Source organism: Macaca mulatta, chromosome 16 (genome assembly GCF_049350105.2).
Source record: "Macaca mulatta isolate MMU2019108-1 chromosome 16, T2T-MMU8v2.0, whole genome shotgun sequence".
Taxonomy (NCBI): domain Eukaryota; kingdom Metazoa; phylum Chordata; class Mammalia; order Primates; family Cercopithecidae; genus Macaca; species Macaca mulatta.
Genome location: NC_133421.1, coordinates 59,294,564 through 59,314,345, shown reverse-complemented (window position 1 = coordinate 59,314,345; position 19,782 = coordinate 59,294,564). Strand labels below are relative to the sequence as shown.

At 44.5% G+C, this 19,782-nt stretch overlaps 1 protein-coding gene across 3 annotated transcripts; it reads right to left on the bottom strand.

Annotated features, from left to right (window-relative positions):
• Nucleotides 1-1,286: 1,286 nt before the first annotated feature.
• Nucleotides 1,287-15,947, bottom strand: ANKRD40 (ankyrin repeat domain 40). Of its 3 annotated transcripts, none has more exons than XM_077971199.1 (6): nucleotides 15,548-15,947; nucleotides 8,664-8,812; nucleotides 7,485-7,970; nucleotides 6,945-7,064; nucleotides 5,033-5,214; nucleotides 1,287-4,211 (listed from the first exon to the last, which is right to left on the bottom strand). In XM_077971199.1, exons 1-6 carry the CDS (start codon nucleotides 15,679-15,681, stop codon nucleotides 4,065-4,067), a joined length of 1,218 nt encoding a protein of 405 aa, XP_077827325.1. In that variant the 5' UTR covers nucleotides 15,682-15,947; the 3' UTR covers nucleotides 1,287-4,064. The 3 variants fall into 3 exon arrangements, with proteins under 3 accessions (XP_077827325.1, XP_077827326.1, XP_014974754.3); XM_077971200.1 differs by having other exon boundaries at nucleotides 15,872-15,947; XM_015119268.3 differs by lacking the exon at nucleotides 6,945-7,064.
• Nucleotides 15,948-19,782: the final 3,835 nt, after the last annotated feature.

The following is a 19,782-nucleotide window of genomic DNA, read 5'->3' as shown; positions in this document are numbered from 1 at the left end:
AAGGTGAGAAAGGCCCTGAAATCTGACCTGGGGCCTCTTGGGAAAGCTGCTCTGAACACCTCCACGTTCATGTCATCCCTCAGCCCTCTACGCCTGTTTCTCTAGGGACTAAGAAGTACATGATGCTTTACTTCCTTGCTTATTTTGAAGTCTGTTCCAGATAGTTCCTATAACCAGTGAGGCCTCCAAGTCATTCATTTTCCTCAGTCCAGCCAAAGCTGAATGTGTGAGCACAAAGAAGCTGAGAGGCCACCTCCTGCCCAGAGAGAAGCCACCCACAGTCCCAGGTTGGCAGACAAGATGTGAGGGGTGAATTAAATTTGTTTTCTTGAGCAAGCCAACAAAGAGTTCCTTTTCTGCAGGTCAGAGTCCGCCTGGCACAGGCCTTCTATTTGGAATGGATCTCTTCTCCTTGTTCCTAAGTGTTCTGGTCTCCTGTCTCGCTCTCATTTCCCCTAACTTTGTCTTGGTAGGATGTGAGTGGGTGTGGGTGATGGTGGTTTTCTCCCCAACCCTAAATGGTTTGCAGTAGATACAGATGGAGGTGGATCCTCTGATTGGTTTTTTCTATATGCTCTGGGTCAGCTTGTACTGCAGGACCATTTGTTAAAGGTTAATCGCATTTTTTTGGCAGGCTGTTTCTGCCCAGGATGTTTATGAGTATATGGAAGATGACTTCCATCCCTGTGATAAAGCAAGTATGAAAGCACAAATGCCCAAATTATTCTGCCTCTCCGTGGTGCTAAGAGAAGGTCTCTGCTCTGCTCTCTGATTTATTAGGCCAATTTGGCTTGACGTCTGCTTTGTGAGGTGCTAGCTGGCCTGAACCAACAGAAAAGCAGACTCATTCAGCATCATTCTCAGCTAAAGATCTGGAAGCGTAAGGCTGTGTTTCCTCTCCTGTCTTGGGATTTGCTTCTGAGCTCATTGAGGCCCTGACAGGTGCTGACAACCCAAAGGAGAGGCCCAGTTGGGTAAAGTAAATAGGATAATCAAAAAATGTGGTTAATAGGGGATGACCTCCATCTAACTGGCTCAGCTACTCCAGGGAAATGAAGCCGACTGCTGTGAACTGGAAGGAAAGACACCGCACAAAATATCCGTCCCCAGGTGCTACTGACAGGGTATGAGCGGGATGTATGAGCGGGATGTGGAGGAGGCTCAGGTGGAGAGAGGGCCCTTCTAATCTTCCTCCAGAGTGCCTGGTCTCTGGGACTGTCCAACAATTTGAACCCCCTATGATTAGAACTATAGTGCTGTTTAGGAAGCCAAAACGAAGGCGTATAGGTCGGTCAGTTAATATTTAATTTTAATAATACTTGTTATGTTTGAACAGTCAGCAATGCACAAAGAAAAAATCTTCAGTGAATGTTTACACACTGTGAACACATGCTTTAAATATGCAGTGGAGGAGGAGGGGTGAATTCACAGTTAACAAAGCTAAAAAAAAAATCCTTGTTATAAATTACACAAAGCATATAAAAATATTTCTCTGAATGCATAGATTAAGACTTTAAACTCACCTACCAGCAACTGTGCAGTCTTATTCTACTGCGATACGCAGGAGTCAGTTGACCACAGAGGATTTTATAAAGGAGAAGAGAGACCAGCATAGGGCAGAGACACATCAAACCCACCTCTCACCGGAGACACCAGTCCCTTGCTTGCCTCTGTCGCTAAGCCTAGAACATGCCCTGCAGCTGCTCCTGTGGAGGCCATTTCCCAGCCAGGGGCCTTCACTGCTCCACTTTAATTAATCTGGGTGGCTGAAAGTGTTTTAACCCAAGTAACTTAGACATGAATTAACATTGAATTTATTTCATCTAGGATAGAACCAGACTTAACTTTATCAGTAAACTGTAACTTTTTTAGAAGCAAAGAAAAAAAAGGTTACTACATCTAGTTAAATTCACTTCCGATTGGTTGAAACACAAGGGAGGGGCTGGGCGCCCTGGCTCACACCTGTAATCAGAGCACTTTGGGAGGCCAAGGCAGGTGGATCACTTGAGGCCAGGAGTTCGAGACTGGCCTGGCCAACATGGTGAAACCTTGTCTCTACTAAAATACAGAAATTAGCCAGGCATGGTGGCACATGCTTGCAATCCCAGCTACTTGGGAGGCTCAGGCAGGAGAATCGCTTGAACCCGGGAGGCGGAGGTTTTAATGAGCTGAGATTATGCCACTGCACTTCAGCCTGGGCAACAAAGCGAGATTCCGTCTCAAAAAAACAAAAAACAAAAAACAAAAAAAACACACACAAGGAAGGTTTCTTCTTTAAAGCACTGAAGAGAAAGAGGGTAATAAGTAAACTTCACTCTGCTATGCAAACACTGTACAAGGGTGAGTAAGTCACCAGCAGTAATTGGTGGGATACAATTAAGTCACTAAACAGAGTGATTCCGTGAAGTTAGCCTTGAAAAACATCTCAACCTCATTTCAGCATTTAGGCAGCAGCAGGAGGCCATTATCTTAGCACAACATTCTCTTCCGTTGACATCTTCTGCACGTTCTCACTCAACTGTAGTGTTCTAATAAAATTAAGTTAACACAGTTAGGAAGTTGAGTTTCTTTGGAAACTATAGGCACTATGGGGAAAAAGCTTCTTAAGACAGCAGGGATGCTCTTCCACAGTTGGCTTCAAACCCCTGCTCTCCTGTTTGTCTAAGTGTGCTAGTTCTTATTTCTGAAGTTTAGCTGTTTGTTTCAACAAAACAGTGGCTGCTCTTTTAACATTAATGACACTGAAGGAAAGGAAAAGAATCCTTGAATGCATTCTTTTAAAAAATTCCTATGCCATACTCAAGAGTTTAATCAGGTGTTTTGTTTCTGTTTTTCAGAACAAAGTCTGGTCAACTCATAACTGACTTTGTGAAGTGAATTGGTGGTAGTAGTAAGGGGATCACTAAGATCAAACAATTTGTTTACAAAAGCAACAGATTTCAGAATTGTGTAAAAATCCTAATAGTTTCAAAATAACCTTTATCTTTGATACAAAAATAAAGATGCTAACTCCTTTAGCTCAGTTTCCCACAATAACCTTTAAAATAGCAACAGATTCAGTCTCAAAAATTGCTTTTCATTTGTAGTGGAAAATGAAAGTGGAGAACATGGAACAGCAATATTTGTGCTCTTCTCATAGGATGCAGTTACACACACAGATGACTGGAATCACTTCAGAGTAAAAAAAGTGGGCTGGGTGCAGTGGCTCACACCTGTAATCCCAGCACTTTGGGAGGCCAAGGACGGGAGGATCACTTGAGGCCAGAAGTTTGAGACCAGCCTGGGCCACATAGTGAGACCCTGTCTCTATGGGAGGGGTGGGGGTGGGAGGCATTGTAAAAAAGCAGTTGCTCTTTTAGAAGGCATCAGAGAGCCCTCTAGTGACCACGAAGGGGAGTTAATGCAGAGATGACTCGAGAAACAGAGAAGCAGTCATGAGTGTTTACAAAGGAAAAAGTGAGGGAGGGAAAGCTCTTTTGGTTAACAGCATATTTACAATTAGGTAACTGTATTCTTAAATACTTTTAACCTGAGTAACATTTATAAATATGTTATAGGAAACCTCACAGTCACAAGTCACACTAGAATCCATCTGTCCAGTATCTGTGCTTTCCCCAGTCTTCCTCCCTCATAAGTTCCCAATGTCAGGAGAGTTGTGAGCATGCAACACCAAGAAAAACACATCCTGGCCCTTCAGGTGCACTGTCAACAGGAGTGGCTAGAAATAGGCTCCGCTCTCTCTCAGCTTCTGCTTAGACAACTCTCTTACATTCTGAACGTAAAACACACTGGATATAGAACCTTCAGCTTCTGCCTCTCCAGACCACTTCTCAGCTGTTCAAAGCTTCAAGCAATAGGTTTATTGTGCACCAAGAGGCTTGGAAGAGTGGCACCGCTGCTTGGGGGTCAGGGGCTTCCTACCTTGGCAGAATGATGTTATTATATACTACGCAGTGGCACCAGAGGCCCTCCCGGGCATCCGAGGCATTTAGATCAATGGCTTGTCCTTGGCCCAGAGGTGACGCACACTGTCATAATACTCAGTGATAAAAGTCCCTGCTGCATTAGTAAGTCAGTTTTGAAGCTCTCCTGTTATAACAAGGCCTTTCAGTCAGTGTGGATGCAGCATTTCTGAACAGAAAATTATTTTCACTTATCATCAGAACCAGTTCCAGCTCCTGGAAATCTTGGAGTCGAGCAACATCCTTGTCCTAAAACAAACATACATTAAACAAATTAACAGGAGCCACTTGTCTCCATATGTTTGGTGCACTGTATTGATACCAGTATCTTGTCTCACTTCAAAACTTGGAAGAAAAAAAAAAAATCCCTGTGGCAGGCTAAGTCAGTGATAGTGCAACTAAGGCCCCAGGCTGATTGGGTTGCAAAGTGGAAGCCCTTAAAAACAGCTCAGCAGCTGCGACAGCATGAGCACACACTGCGAAGGGAGAGGCTATGCAAAGGGAGAGGCAATGCACAGATCAGTTTTCCGGGTGCCCTGAGAAGCCAGAAACCTGATGTTCAAAAACCCAGAGATGTACGAAGGACCACACATGCATCTATGTGGATTTGCTCTGTAACTGAACTTGGTTCTTCACTTGTAAAACAGAAGGCACATCTAGTAGTGTACTAAGTTAATCCTTACAGATCACTAAAGAAACCGAAAATAGGAACACGTGAATGATAATTCAGAAAATTATCTCTGGTATCAACTTCCAAAAATGCCACTGTTGGCTGATCTGAATGCAGTGGTGTTTCCAACTAGTTTGTAAGAATGTAACTGGCCAAACACCAGTTACAGATGTCTTTGTTCCTTCTCCACTCCACTGCTTCACTTGACTTGCCAAAAAAAAAAAAAAAAAAGCCAGCGTCTCTATAGACTTAGTAGAAGGAAATGATTACATTTGGAAAATCATTCTTTGCTCCTTTTCTATTCTGTTTATTTCCTCAACTAACTCATATAACGAAGGAGGGAGCTAGGTATTTTCCAAATGCAAAAAGCAGCCATTCATGCTTAACAGACTTTTCTTACCTTTCTTAACAGAGTGTTGGGTAACTTTCTGATCTTCTCCACTTGATCTGGATTAACACCCAGCTCACAGCAACACACTCTGAGCAACTCTTGGTAGGTGAGCTCCTGTCGGTCCAGTTCAATTTCAATGAAATCATTTTCTCGAAGAGATGGGTTCTGAATTCTCACCTTGAGTACCAGCTCTAGAAAAAAAAGGAGAAATGTTAATGAATAGTTCTGGCACAGCACAGCCCCTGTTATTTAAGATCTTTTCCAGAAGATGGTTACACTTAATCATGCCAAAGGTCTGTGCATGATTAACAGACCTGTTTGGTGGGAAAACCAAGTGTAACCAGCAGGGTTTGCTCAGGCCCAGTTCTGGCTCTGCTGGAGCAGTTTCCTGCATTGTTGTCCACACTTTTAGGCTATGGTTCACAAAGTAAGAGCAAGGCAGGGGCAGCCATTCCAGCTGTGTAGAAGGATAATTTACTTCTGCCATTGGAGCTAAGGAGGCAAAGTCTTAAGAACAGGTTTGCGTATCAAACTATACATGAACAGGGGAAGGGGGAAGAAGGTTGGAAAGAAGGCATGGGCAGGATGTGAGTTACCCTAAAAAGATTGAACAATTATGGACCTAAAGGTATTTGTAAAATATGAAACTCCTTGCAAAAAAGACAGTAAAAGAGACAAATGACAAGCTACTAATAAAAGCTAAAGTATAACTTGATGTGAATGTGGCACCTTCATGAGGAAGGGGTCTTATTATTCACAGGTCTTGGAACTAAGCAATCTGCTCCTTTATTCTGAACCTGGCTGCCAAGACAGCCCAAGTCAAGCACCCTGGACATTTGGCAGTTCTGCTTTGTTCCCTGTATATGAACCCCTTGTGGCACCCCAGGTCACTGTTAGCACCTATAGTAGTAACTCCTCAAAAACAGGAAGTGAGAGAGTTACTTCTAGGAAAAAAGGAAAAGTAAGACTAGCTGTACCCTATGGTATTTGACTGGATTTGGAAGAATCAGGATGAACTTGTGGTTTTTAATACTCTCAAAAAGATATACACTGATAGAGAAATATGGATATCTTTCCTGGCTATGTCCTCTCAGCAGGCCTGGAAGAAATGATATACCTGTAGCAATGAGGACACCTAGTGCCCACATCCTGGTGTCTAAATACCATTCTTGGTGGGCCCAAGTGGGAGGCAAATTTGCTGTGTGTCCTAAATACCATTCTCCACCAAAAAGAACCAGGGCTTCTTGGAGAAATGACTGACTCCGGGGTGGGAGGAGGAAAAGTTATGCTATGAGCCTGGAACATCTTGCTGCACCAGAAAGTAAGGCAGTGCCCCAAGAACAATGAAGACACCTGCAAGGGACATAAGAACCAGCTTGAAGGGGCTCCCACTGGCCAAATCTGGGATAACCTGAATAACTGAAAATTGATAGTAACAGATTATAACCCACTGAATAAAATACAGATATATGTGTCAATACTGATATTAATGAAGGAGAAGGGAAAGCCCTTCTTTACAGTAAAATACCAACTAATAAGTAGAGAAAGAATGATTGAAAATCGTATCCCACAAAAATAATTGGCCTGGACTCTTCAAAAAGATCAAGATCAAAAATGATAAAGGGTAAAGATTCCAGATTAAAGGAAACTAAAACGACATGATAACTACAGGCAACATACGATCCTGGGCAGGGCGCAGGGGGCAGAGGAGTACAGAGAGTCCAGATAGGTATCAATAGTACAGATAGTACTATTTCTGTAATAGTACAGACAGTACGTATAATAGATGATGGAATATAAAAGGCATTGGTTGAGACAATTGACAAAATTTAAACATGGACTATGGATTACGGAACAGCATTACCTCAAGATTACATTTCTCAAATTTGGTCATTTGTACTGTAATTACATAAGAGAATACCTGGCTGGGTGCGGTGATTCACACCTATAATCACAGCACTCTGGGAGGCTGAGGGAGGCGGATCACTTAAGGTCAGGAGTTTGAGACCAGCCTGGCCAACATGGTGAAACCCCATCTCTACTAAAAAAAAAAAAAAAAAAAATTAGCCAGATGTGGTGGTATGCTCCTGTAATCCCAGCTACTTGGGAGGCTGAGGCAGAAGAATTGCTTGAACCTGGGAGGTGGAGGTTGCAGTGAGCCAAGATCACACCACTGCACTCCAGCCTGGGTGACAGGGTGAAACTACGTCTCAAAAATAAATAAATAAATAAAAGAGAATATCCTTGTTCTTAGGAAAGATATAATGGAAAGAATACTGAAGGGTATCAGGGTAAAAGGGCAAAAGGTAAACAATTTGTGAATTTGAGTAAAGGGAGTTCCTTATACTAGTCATGTAACATTCCTGTAAGTTTGTAATTATACCCAAAATACCTCATTAAATCCCACCTCTTGGGACACCAACTCCCCTGTTGCAGAGGCTGTTTGCTGATGAGGGGTTACCTTGCATATTAAATGGAAATGCTCCAGTGAAGAAAAATGGCTGGAATGCTGGCGCTGGTCCTGCATATGCCCCATTTTGAGGCTCCAGAGACACTGGTGGCTTGGACGGGACAGAAGAAAACAGGGAGCGGCTCTGACTCACTGGTGGCTGACAAACAGGACCTGGTTTTGTGCTTTCTGGTGTTCTGAGTATGGCAGAGGGGGCCGACACATCACCATTCTGAACTAGTGCCAAAGAGGTGTGGTCCCGGGGAAAGGCCCCTAACAGGGGAGGTTCCCCAGGGGGAAGCAATGGAGGTGAGCCATCTGCAGGGGGTGATGCAGGGGGTGTGGAGGGACCCCCATTCTGCATCGGGGCTGAATCCTCTGCTGTGGGTGTGTAGATAAAAGGGAAGGCTGGGTTGGCCAAATAGTTGGGAACAAAGGGCAGTTCTGACTCCTTCTTCAGCTGGGGGAGGTTGTCATCATCATCATCATCTTCTTCCACTTAAAAAGAAGAAAACAGAACATTTACACAGTCCTTTCAAAATTACCAAAAAAAGGTGTCTTTTGGAAGTGGTGTCTTTTGGTATGTGACATTGGTCAGTGCTTACTGCCTCTGCAGGTCAGAAGAAAAAAGAATATTTCATTAGGTTTATGATTACCATGTTCATCATTATCTTAAATTTTACAAATAAAAAAATAAAACCTTACAATGCTGACCTCCCCAGAAACAACCTGGAATTACTACCTTGGCATAGTAATTTGCTTTTAGAAATAGAACAGTTGCTGGGAGCAGTGTCTCACACCTGCAATCCCAGCACTTTGGGAGGCCGAGGTGGGCGGATCGCCTGAGGTCGGGAGTTCGAGATCAGCCTGACCAACATGGTGAAAATACTAATAAAAATACAAAATTAGCTGGATGTGATGGCACATGCCTGTAATCCTAGCTACTCAGGAGGCTGACGCAGGAGAATCACTTGAACCTGGGAGGCAGAGGTTGTGGTGAGCCGACATCATGCCACTGCACTCCAGCCTGGGCAACAAGAGCTAAACTCTGTCTCAAAAAAAAAAAAAAAAAAAGGAAGAAAGAAAAAAAATAGAACAGTTGTTTGACCAGCATTAAGAATGTAGCCAATAATACCACAAGTCTTCAATGAGTCTAACGAAATCAAAAGTTCCCCCCAAACACAGACTCACCTCCCATAATCTTCCTGATTTCTCTCCTTGATGTTAACTGGACTGGCATTTCTCCTTTTGTGGTAAGAATTTCTTTGTCAGCTCCTGATTTTAACAGGTAGGAGACCACCTGACCATGGTTTCGTTTACATGCCCAGTGTAAACAAGTCCTGTTCCAAAGAAAAGAATGATTGAAAAAGAGGAGAAGTGATTTGGGATTTCAGATTCTAAACATTAGTAAATAATGTATACACAAGCCTGTTAAGAGTTTAGCTAGAACCAGGTAACCGGGCTGGTAATCTCAACTTTTCACAAAGAAGATGATCAAAATATTTAATATGCTTAAATTTTGTTTTTAAATCTCATTTCTGGTTCCTGAGAAAAACTAACTTAACCTAGGAGTTTTAATTTCAATAGCCTCCAGGAGGTAAGCTCACTGGCTGGCGAACTCCAATGGTAACGTGGAGTATACTCTATGAGTATCGCTCATTAGATCATCTCAGTCTCTGAAACATATTTTTATATTGCTATATTCCTTTTCAGGGACTATGGAAACTCACTTCATATGCCACCTGAAGATTCAATATTATCAGGCTAATAACCATCTCCTATCAGCAGCTTGCTCTGTCACTTAAATTATTATTATGACAGCAGATACTCTTGTCTGAATCCCAGTTGCTCACTTTCTTTTTCCTTCTTACTTTTCTTTCCTTAACACACACACAAAGGATTTCCAAACTTCCATTTTTAAAAAGTTGGCTTCTTTAGTTCTCTCCAGAAGGCTACAAACATATCCTCATCTGCGTAAACATAAGGCATTGCACATATACTTTAATTCCTGAGGTACTTAAAAAATATATATCAACAACCAAAATTCTTCAAGAACAGGCTCTTCTAACATATCAGACTCATTTAAGTAAAACTAATCACTCAATATTGTACACAGAGGAAGCAATTCTGTACACTCTGAAGGGCTACTATTTTCATACTATACAGAAACATAATTAGCATGCAGGCAAAACTCCATCTTAACAGAGATGAAAGATTCAGAGCAACTAAATCCATCCCTAGGTGCCAAAGCTGAATGTATATTACAGAAGGAAAATACTTCTCGCCCCTGTGTTTTGAAATGTCTTCTTTCACCAACTCTCTAATTGAACTGAGATAAATATCTTCAGAGCTCTTATAGCCAAATACAGAAATGAAGCTTGGAACAAATGTTCAATAGTGAAGGTTAGTTCACTAACCTGGGAAGTATAATTATCTGGAAAGTTTATATGGTTCTAGGAAAAAGCTGATTTGCCCTGGGCTTAGCATTAGTAACTCACAGAAAGTTAGCATGTCTGGCTGGCTGGGAGCAATTCCACTGATGTCTCAGAGTGACATTCTACATTATGGTTCATTAGAATTAGATTATCCAGGTTCCTTTAAGGTGTATTTCATGATACAATGACAAAATTATTACTAATTTGGGAAAAGTAAGAGTCTTGTTAAGTTTGGGAGAAAAGAGTCTTGATCAAGCTCCCTGAAGGCAAGGAAGTGTTTGCTTGGCACATATACATGCTTAGTTAATATTTACTGAATAGGCCAGGCACGGTGGCTCACACCTGTAATCCCAGCACTTAGGGAGGCCAAGGCAGGCGGATTACTTGAGGTCAGGAGTTTGACACCAGCCTGCCCAACAGGGTGAAACCCCGTCTCTACTAAAAATCCAAAAATTAGCGTGATGGTGCACGTCTGTAATCCCAGCTACTGGGGAGGCTGAGGCAGGAGAATTGCTTGAACCCAAGAGGCAGAGGCTGCAGTGAGCCAAGATTGCGCCACTGCACTCCAGCCTGGGCAACACAGCAAGACTCTGTCTCAAAAAAAAAAAAAAAAATGTACCGAATGAGTAAACTAAGGATAAGGTGCACCTTGCTTGAAGTAGAAGGATCTAATCTATCCTTGATTCTGGGCAAACTGCAGCCTTGAGTGTGTTTGTGTGTGGATGTCTGTGGCACAGGCTTAAAAAGTGAGCAATTATAATGATAAGTGAGCCCTCAAAAATGAATGAAGCATGATGAGAAAAAGATGCTCCCTTTTGGAAATAAAATGCTCACTTGCTAGTAGTAGATCACTTGTTCATGGCAAGCTTGAGCGTAAAGGAGGTAATTTACTACCAGTGGATCTGAGAGACTCTGGGACAAACCAACTTGCTAAACTACCACCCATGTAAAGCAGTGTTAAGTCAACATAGCATGGCCCCCACAGCCCTGTGCCTTAGTCATCATCATTTACAGTCCAGAGCTGTGTGGCTCTGGGCAGCCATAACTCAGAGTCCCTGCAGCCAGGCAATATTTTCAAGTTCTTCATGAAGCATTATCCTTGGTCCTTAAAACCAAGGGGTATGCATGACACTTGAATTACAACTGATGTGGGGGAATGACTAGGGATCAATCTAATTGATAGATTACTCTATCTTTGAACTTCAACTCCTTAAGCTTTATATTTGCAGTCAGAATATCTTATTAGTGTTGGAAACTATTTCAGACCTGAGGTATTGGGTGTCATTCATCAACCGGGCATCACTCACTGGTGCTGAAATTGTGGTTACTGATCAACTAAGAATTGAAAGCAGTCACCATTCTGCTTGGCAATGCAAGAGAGTACGTTTTTTGAGGGTAACCTTATTTTCCATTACCCAGCACATTGCTTCATAATAAGAAAATAACAACAATAGCTAACACAGGTATAACGCTTCACATGCTGGACATTGTTCTAAAGGCATTACATGTATTAACTTATTTAACCCTCTAAACCCATGAGGTAATACTATTGTCAACATTCCCCCCATTTTACAGAAGAGGAAACAGACATCAGCAAATAAATAAGCAAAGCATGCAGTACGCTAGGTGGTGATGAAGTGTGACAGCAATAGTAAAGCAGGGAAAGGCATTAGGGAATGCCAGAGGTTGTGCAAGTTTAAATTGAGGGCCCAGGAAAAGCCTTGCCAAGAAGGTGACATCTAAACTAAAATCTGAAGGCGGTGAGGAAGCAAACCATGTGATATCTAGAGGGAAAGCATTTAAGAGAGTGGGACGACAAAAAAACGCAAAGATCTTGAATCAGGACTATCTGGTATTCCAGGGAAAGCAAGGAGGCCAGGGGAAAAAGGTAAGCAGAAGGGCAAATCCCATGAGATTAGCACAGAGGTAAGGAGGGAAGATGTGGGAACAGGCAGTAGAAATTGTAGGACCCTGTAGGCTTTTACTGAGTGAGACAGGAGCCATTTTTGAGAAGAGTGAAATGATCTGACTTACGTTTTAAGTCAGGATTCCTCTGACCACTGTGTTAGTTAAGAAGACTGTTTAATATAAGCTGAGGAGCAAGGACACTAGCTAGGAAGCTATTGCAATAATCCAGGTGAGAGAAACAATGGTGTACCAGAGGCGTAGTAGTAGGGTTAGTGAGTAGTAGTCAGATTCTGACTGTATCTGAAGGTGAAGCTCATAGAATTGACTGACTGGATGTCAGCTGTGAAAGACAGGAGGCAAGCAGGGTGCCAAGCGTTCTGGCCTGAGCACCCCTGAGAGGCTGAGGACTCAGAGGAGCAGGCTTGAGGTGGTAGAGGGATGAGGCGAGACTTGGAATTCAATCTTGGATATGTTGAATTTGACAGGCCTATTAGACAATTCCTCCAATTAAATCTACAAAAGGACGGGAGCGGTGGCTCACGCCTATAATCCCAGCACTTTGGGAAGCCAAGGCGGGCGGATCACCTGAGGTCAGGAGTTCGAGACCAGCTTGGCTAACATGGTGAAACCCCATTTCCACTAAAAATACAAAAAATTAGCCAGGCGTGGTGGCACACACCTGTAATCCCAGTTACTCGGGAGGATGAGGCAGGAGAATCGCTTGAACCCAGGAGGCGGAGGGTGCAGTGAGCCAAAATCACGCATTGCACTCCAGCCTGGGTGACAAGAGTGAAACTCCATCTCAAAAAAAAAAAAAAAACACACACACAAAACCTATAAGAAGCCTCTTCAGGCTACCTCAGCTTCACTTTACTAAACACCTACTATGGGGCAGACATTGTGTTTAGGAGGGTAGGTCTGGAATCAGATACCCGGTTCGTTTTCTGGCTCCACTAGTTACTGTCAATCCCATGACCTTGGGAAGGGGCACTGCGCAAAGTGAGGAAATGACTTACTCTTTCTGGGCCTCAGTTTCTTCATCTGTAAATGGAGAGAACAGTAACTATGTCCCCAGGTAGTGGTGAACAAGCTAACACACGTAAAACACTTAGAACCCCATCTGTGCTGGCCAGGTGCAGGGGCTCACGCCTGTAATCCCAGCACTTTGGCAGGCTGAGGCGGGCTGATCACAAGGTCAGGAGATGGAGAACATCCTGCCTAACAGGGTGAAAACCCATCTCTACTAAAAATACAAAAAATTAGCAGGGCGTGGTGGCAGATGCCTGTAGTCCCAGCTACTTGGGAGGCTGAGGCAGGAGAATGGCATGAACCCAGGAGGAGGAGCTTGCAGTGAGCCGAGATAAATGTTATCTATTTATTTTATGCTTCATCTCATTAAAGGCTCATAATACTCTTCCGGAACAAGTAAAAAATGAAGCAATGGGCAAAGTCCCATCTAGGCAGGAATGGAGAAGACCCTGCAGGAAAGACCAGCCTCCTTCTACACAACACCGCCTCCCAGTGCCAAAACGGTAATTCACAGCTTTGAACCAGAGCAATGCTCAGAAAAGATACATACACAACAGCAAGTTTGCAAACACCTGTAAACAAAACAGAACAAAAAGGTAGTATCCTCTGTTTCCTGGCTTTCTGGTCAGCTATCCAGGCTGCTTTCTTTAGGGAAATTAGGTAGACAATTTTTTTTTTTGAGACTGGGGTCTTGCTATGTTGCCCAGGCTGGTCTCAAACTTACGGGCTCCAGTGATCCTCCTGCCTTGGCCTCCCAAAGTGCTGGGATTATAGGCGTGAGCCACCAGGTCCTGCCAGGTAGACAGACTTTTTTTTTTTTTTTTTTGAGACAAAGTCTCGTTCTGTCGCCAGGCTGGAGTGCAGGTGTGTGATCTTGGCTCACTGCAACCTCCGACTCCCTGGTTCAAGTGATTCTCCTGCCGAAGCATCCCAAGTAGCTGGGATTACAGGCACGTGCCGCCACCCACAGATAATTTTTGTAGTTTTAGTAGAGACGGGGTTTCACCATGTTGGCCAGAATGGTCTTGAACTCCTGACCTCGTGATCTGCCCACCTCGGCCTCCCAAAGTGCTGGGATTACCGGCGTGAGCCACCGCGCCAGGCCCAGGTAGACAGACTTTTGAGGCAGTCTGGAAACCACGGTTCTGGTACTATCATATTAATAGTTATGTGGCCTAAGGCAAGTTATTCTCTGGGGTTGATCCTCTCTCCATTACCCCTTTCAGTTCCAATATGGATAATTCCACTTAAAAAAAAAAAATGTAAACTCACTTTTTGTTGTTGTTGTTGAGGTGGAGTCTTACTCTGTCGCCCAGGCTGGAGTACAGTGGTACAATCTAAGCTCACTGCAACCTCCATCTCCCAGGTTCAAGTGATTCTCCTGCCTCAGCCTCCCAAGTAGCTGAGACTACAGGCGCACACCACCATGCCCAGCTAATTTCTGTACTTTTAGTAGAGATGGGGTTTCACCATGTTGGCCGGATGGTCTTGATCTCCTGACCTCCTCATCTGCCCACCTCAGCCTCCCAAAGTGCAACTCACTTCAACTCTAAGCTAGCAAAATAGGCTGGCTAAGCATTACCTGAATCAAAATTTTAAATTTTAAATACAGAGGGCGGAATAATGCCACATTCAGTAACTTGTTTTGACCACCAGCAACATCTTAAGATAAGACTCCTTATTTAATTGGGAAGAATTCAATCTGCAGGCAGACATCTAAAGTCTTGGATGACATTCTGTATTTGAAATTGTAATAAGAAAACAGGCCGGGTACGGTAGGCTCACATGTGTAATCCCAGCACTTTGGGAGGCCGAGGCAGGTGGATCACTTGAGGCCTGGAGTTTGAGACCAACCTGGCCCCACCTCTACTAAAAATACCACACACACACAAATTTGCCAGGTGTGGTGGCGCCCGCCTATATTCCCAGCTACTTGGGAGGCTGTGGCAGGAGTGTCACCTGAGCAGGGGAGGTAGAAGTTGCAGTGAGCCGAGACCGTGCCCTTGCACTCCAACCTGGGCGACAGGGCAAGTCCTGTCTCAAAAAAAAAAAAAAAAAAAAAAAAAAAAAAAGAAAAGAAAGAAAGAAAAAGAAAAAGAAAGAAAACACTGGATAGGATAAACAAATGGAGTCTTCCCTCAAACAGGCAACTGTAGGCAGCAGCTGCAATTCGGTTGCAGTGAAACAAAAGAGAAGCAGAATGGTGATGCAAATGTGTGTTGTTGTTGTTTTTTTTTCCTGGTCTTGGCTAAGGAAATCGTGCTAGTTTATAAAATTCGTATTTGATCAGTTGCTTATGCTTTTAGCTCTGCAAGATGTGTTCTCCAGAAGCACCTACGGCAAATTAACTCAACACTCGAATTGGGGTGAGCTCCAACGCTTAGTCGCTGAGAATCACAGCCTCCAGCACCGCTCTGACCAAGTGAGCCGGGGGCGCGGGGGAAGGGTGTAGGGCACCAGAGTCCCAGCGGGCGCTGCCCCGAGTGGACCACGTGGGCCTGGATTTGGGCAGGACGCGCTCCTGACCGCACGAGGCATGGGGGCCAGGGCTGGCCTCAAGAGGGCACAATCTCGGAGGCCCGAGGTGGCAGGCCTCGCCGTAGCCCCGGCGTCCGGGGACAGCGCTGGGCCCAGGTCACGACTGACTGCCCCACGCCTCGGACCGGCTGCCCTGACCCTAGGCCTCCCCCGCTCCCCACTTACCAGCCGTTGACCTCATTTTGGGAGTTCACATCCACCCCGCTCTCCACCAGTTTCTGCACCTCCCGAATGTCCCCTAAGGCTGCGGCCTCCCGCAGCCTCTCCTGCTGCTCCTTCTGCTCTAGGAGGGCGTTCATCTTCCCCTCAGCCCCAGGCCCCCGCCCAGGCCCGCCTGCCCCGCCCCGCCTGGGGCCTGTCAGCGCCGCCGCCGTCGCCGCGGCCCACTCCCGGCCATGGGGAGGGAGCGTGGAGCTCGCCCGCCCTGTTCGCGCCGCTGCCCGCGCCCGTCCCGGGACTTCCGCTCCCTCCCGCAGGCCGCCCCTGCACCTCCCGGCCCGCAGGCCCAGGCCTCCTCCCCGGCCGCGCCTCCCGAAGGCCAGCTCCGGGGGACCCTATTCAGTGTGACAACCCTGACCCAGATATTTTCCGTTCCGACCCAGGGCTCCGGCGCCCAGGCTGGCTGTTTATGTAACTACTGCACAATATTATCTGCCATGATTCATTGACTATTTTTAGACCTCCCCACCCCGCAGTTTCAAGGGAGGAGGACAAGGCACATGAAAAGAGAAAAAAGCATAGTTGAGAGCCAGAAAAGCCTTATCCTCTGGTGCAGGCTGTTTACCAGGCATCCAAAATAATTGGTGGGTTCTTTTTGTTGGGATTTGGGGGTTTTTTGTTGTTTATTTTCTCCCTGTTTGGTTGGCTCCTTTTCCGTATCTTGCCCAGCAGGATGGGGAAATGGGCTGAAAACGATCCTACTATAATACGCCCATTATTAGAGATAGATTACACTCTTCTTTTTGACAGTGCTTGGGGACAATTCAGTTAGAATATTTAATTCAACTGTTGTTGTTTTACATCTCATTTTAGACAGGATTTCTTCTAACCTGGCTTTCAGGAAAAATATTTATATTGTGCTCACAGTTTATGAACTGTAATTACTGCTTACAGATTGTAATTAGTTACTCTTCATGAAGGCCATATAAGGAGAAAATAAAGGAAAAACATTTAAGAGGCTTTGGAGGTGTCCTGGTCCTGATTCCAAGTGCTCTGGGAAGAGCTGTGGTGTACATGTAAACAGCATTTTGCTTGACATCTTGCCCGATCTATCTAATGAGGCTCAGAGCCTCAGTTGGCACTGTTTTATACCCAGTGGGAGAAAAAGGAAATATTGTTTTGCTGAGCCCAGGTGCCCCAAAGAGATCCTCTGATGTGGCACAGGATGGAACTTTGCAGATGGGGTCAGGATTAAGGAAATAGCCCTGGGGAGGAAGGGAGGAAGGCCTGAACAGGGAGAGATGAAATAGGAAGGGATAAATTTAGGCATGGAGTTTTCATTTCCGTCTCTTGGGACTGCTAGGATCTGCACAGCAAGCATTTTTCCTGCTACAGTTTAAGAAAAACCAATGTCTGTTTGTTTAGTATGATACAGTAATTTACACAGTATGCAGTGCACACCAGGTGGTGCTGAATATAAACTGACTGCACACTGAAATTGACCCCCACGGCAAATTGTAACCCTGCTTGAGCTTACATTTTCATTTGTTCCCCCAACTTAAATTTTAATTCTCACGTCCAGCATGATACTCCATCTGAAAGTGATGTGTATGGCACTAGAATGGAGTCCTCAACACAATTTGAGTGACATGGGAGTAGGTAGTGGCGTGTTGTTTTTGTTTGTTTGTTTGTTTCTGAGACAGAGTCTCACTCTGTTGCCCAGGCTGGAGTGCAGTGGCGCGATCTCGGCTCACTGCAACCTCTACGTCCAGGTTCAGGCGATTCTCCTGCCTCAGACTCCCGAGCAGCTGGGATTACAGGCCTTTGCTACCATGCTTGGCTAATTTTTGTATTTTTAATAGAGATGGGGTTTCACCATGTTGGCCAGACTGGTCTCGAGCTCCTGACCTCATGTGATCCATCAGCCTTGGCCTCCCAAAGTGCTGGAATTACAGGTATGAGCCACCGCGCCTGGACTGTTTTTTTTTTTTTTTTTTTTTTTTTTTGGTGGTTGTTGTTGTTTTTTCTTATTAATGCAGTTTAAAAAATTGTTCATGACTGCACCCCGAAGACTATGAGTTCTCTTTATGAGAGTTTGTCAAATGTCCCTTCCTTAAAAGGATTATAGCATGTACCCTACACAACTGCTGTATCCATGAATATTAGTAGATCTTCTTAAACTCAACCTCTACTTACTCTGAGTTCAGTCTTCTGTTTATTATCTTCAGATAAAAAAAATTTTTTTTTTATCCACAAACAAAACTTCTGATTCTGGATATAACTGAATGTAACCTGCTGGCTGTTCTATTACTACGTCCATTTATCTCTACTCTGTCTTGTCTCTAGGGAACTACCTAATTCACTGAACTGTATTAAGCATGTACTGTTTGCCAGGCACTGTTCTAGTCACTGAGGATGCTGCTGCAAATGAATCAGAGTCCTTGACTTCGAAGAAAAGTTTATCAGGGGAGACAAGGCGAACAATAGAATGTGCTATGCATTACAATAGAAACAACGTAGCATAATGGTAGTGAGCATGGAGATAGACGCCAGACTGCCTGGGTTTGTATGCCAGCTTTGCCACTCATATAATCTTGGATGAGTTACTCAACTTTCCCGTGCCTCAAATTCTGCACCTGCGAAATAGGAATAATAGTAGCACCCACCTTGCAGGATTGTTGTATGGATTGAATGAATGGATATGTGCAAAGCCTAGACATCTTAAACATTCATTGGATCATAGGTGGGTTACAACAAGGTTTACATTAGGGAAACTTAACCTGGCAGAGTGGGAGGGCACTGGTGGTCAAGAAACAAGAATAATGTTCGGGTTTCTGGCTGATTAGATGGTGGTGTGATTTATTGAGATTTGAGACAAAGGATGTTGAGAAGGTTTGAGGTTTGGTCATGAATTCACTTTTGAATCTGCTGACTTGAGCTTTCCGAGGACCTTTTAATTACTACTACTCTTTACTATCTGCTACTATCAACTAATTGCCAGGCACTGCAGGAACTGCTGTACGTGGATTATCTCATTTAATCCTCACAACAACCCCTCTGTAAAACAGGACCATTGTTATTATCTGAGGCTTAGCGAGGTAATTAACTTGCCCCAATGCTGGCCAGGCGCAGTGGCTCACACCTGTAATCACAGCATTTTGGGAGGCTGAGGCGGGCAGATCACCTGAGGTCAGGAGTTTGAGACCAGCGTGGCCAACATGACGAAATCCCGTCTCTACTAAAAATACAAAAATTAGCTGGGCCTGGTGGCAGGTGCCTGTAATCTCAGCTACTCAGGAGGCTGAGGCAGGGGAATCGCTTGAACCCAGGAGGCGGAGGTTTCAGTGAGCCGAGATCATGCCATTGCACTCCAGCCTGGGCAACAGAGTGAGACTCCTTCTCAAAAACAAACAAACAAACAAACTTGCCCAATGCTATACATGGTAGTTTGTGATGGAGCAAGGCTTTGAACTCAAGTTCAATTTCTGAGCCTGTGCTTTCTCTTCTGATTTTCATTTAAATGTTCAGTAAACCAGTAAACAGTTACGTGAATGGATATTGCATTTAGGAAGGCGATCTGGGCTGGTGATTTGTATTTTGGCAGTCAGCAAAGGGTGCTAACTGAAGTCATGGGAATAGAAGAGATAGCCCCAAGGGAGTCTGTGTGAGTGCTGAGAGAAGACTGCTGCCGGGCGTGGTGGCTCACACCTATAATCCCAGCACTTTGGGAGGCGGAGGAGGGTGGATCATCCGAGGTCAGGAGTGCAAGACCAGTCTGGCCAACACAGCGAAACCCTGTCTCTACTGAAAATACAGAAAGCCGGGTGTGGTGGTGCACGCCTGTATTCCCAGCTACTCAGGAGGCTGAGGCAGGAGAATCACTTGAATCTGGGAGGTGGAGGTTGCAGTGAGGCAAGATCGTGCCACTGCACTCCAGTCTAGGCAACAGAGTAAGACTGTCTCAAAAAAAAAAAAAAAAAAAAAAAGACTGCTGAAGACAGCCAGGAACGGTGGTTTGTTCCTGTTATCCCAGCTACTCAGGATGCTGAGACAGGAGGATCCTTTGAGCCCAGGAGTTCCAGACTAGCCTGGACAACACAGTGAAACCCTGACAGTGAGATCCTGTCTTAAAATAAGTACGTAAATAAATAATTTTTAAAAAGAAGACAGCCAAAGACGGAAGAATACAGATGGTTCCCAACTTATGATGGTTGCAGTTAGGATTCTTTTACTTTACAACA

What these genes read in the sequence shown, in the direction of transcription:
- ANKRD40 (XM_077971199.1), bottom strand. Translation starts at nt 15,681, where the DNA reads ATGAACGCCCTCCTAGAGCAGAAGGAGCAGCAGGAGAGGCTGCGGGAG. An exon ending in AATCAGGAAGATTATGGGAG is followed by an intron (nt 7,971 to 8,663) that starts GTGAGTCTGTGT and finishes CTTCTTTTTAAG; the next exon opens with TGGAAGAAGATGATGATGAT. An exon ending in ATTTCCATTTAATATGCAAG is followed by an intron (nt 7,065 to 7,484) that starts GTAACCCCTCAT and finishes TTTTTTTTTTAG; the next exon opens with TAGAGATGGGGTTTCACCAT.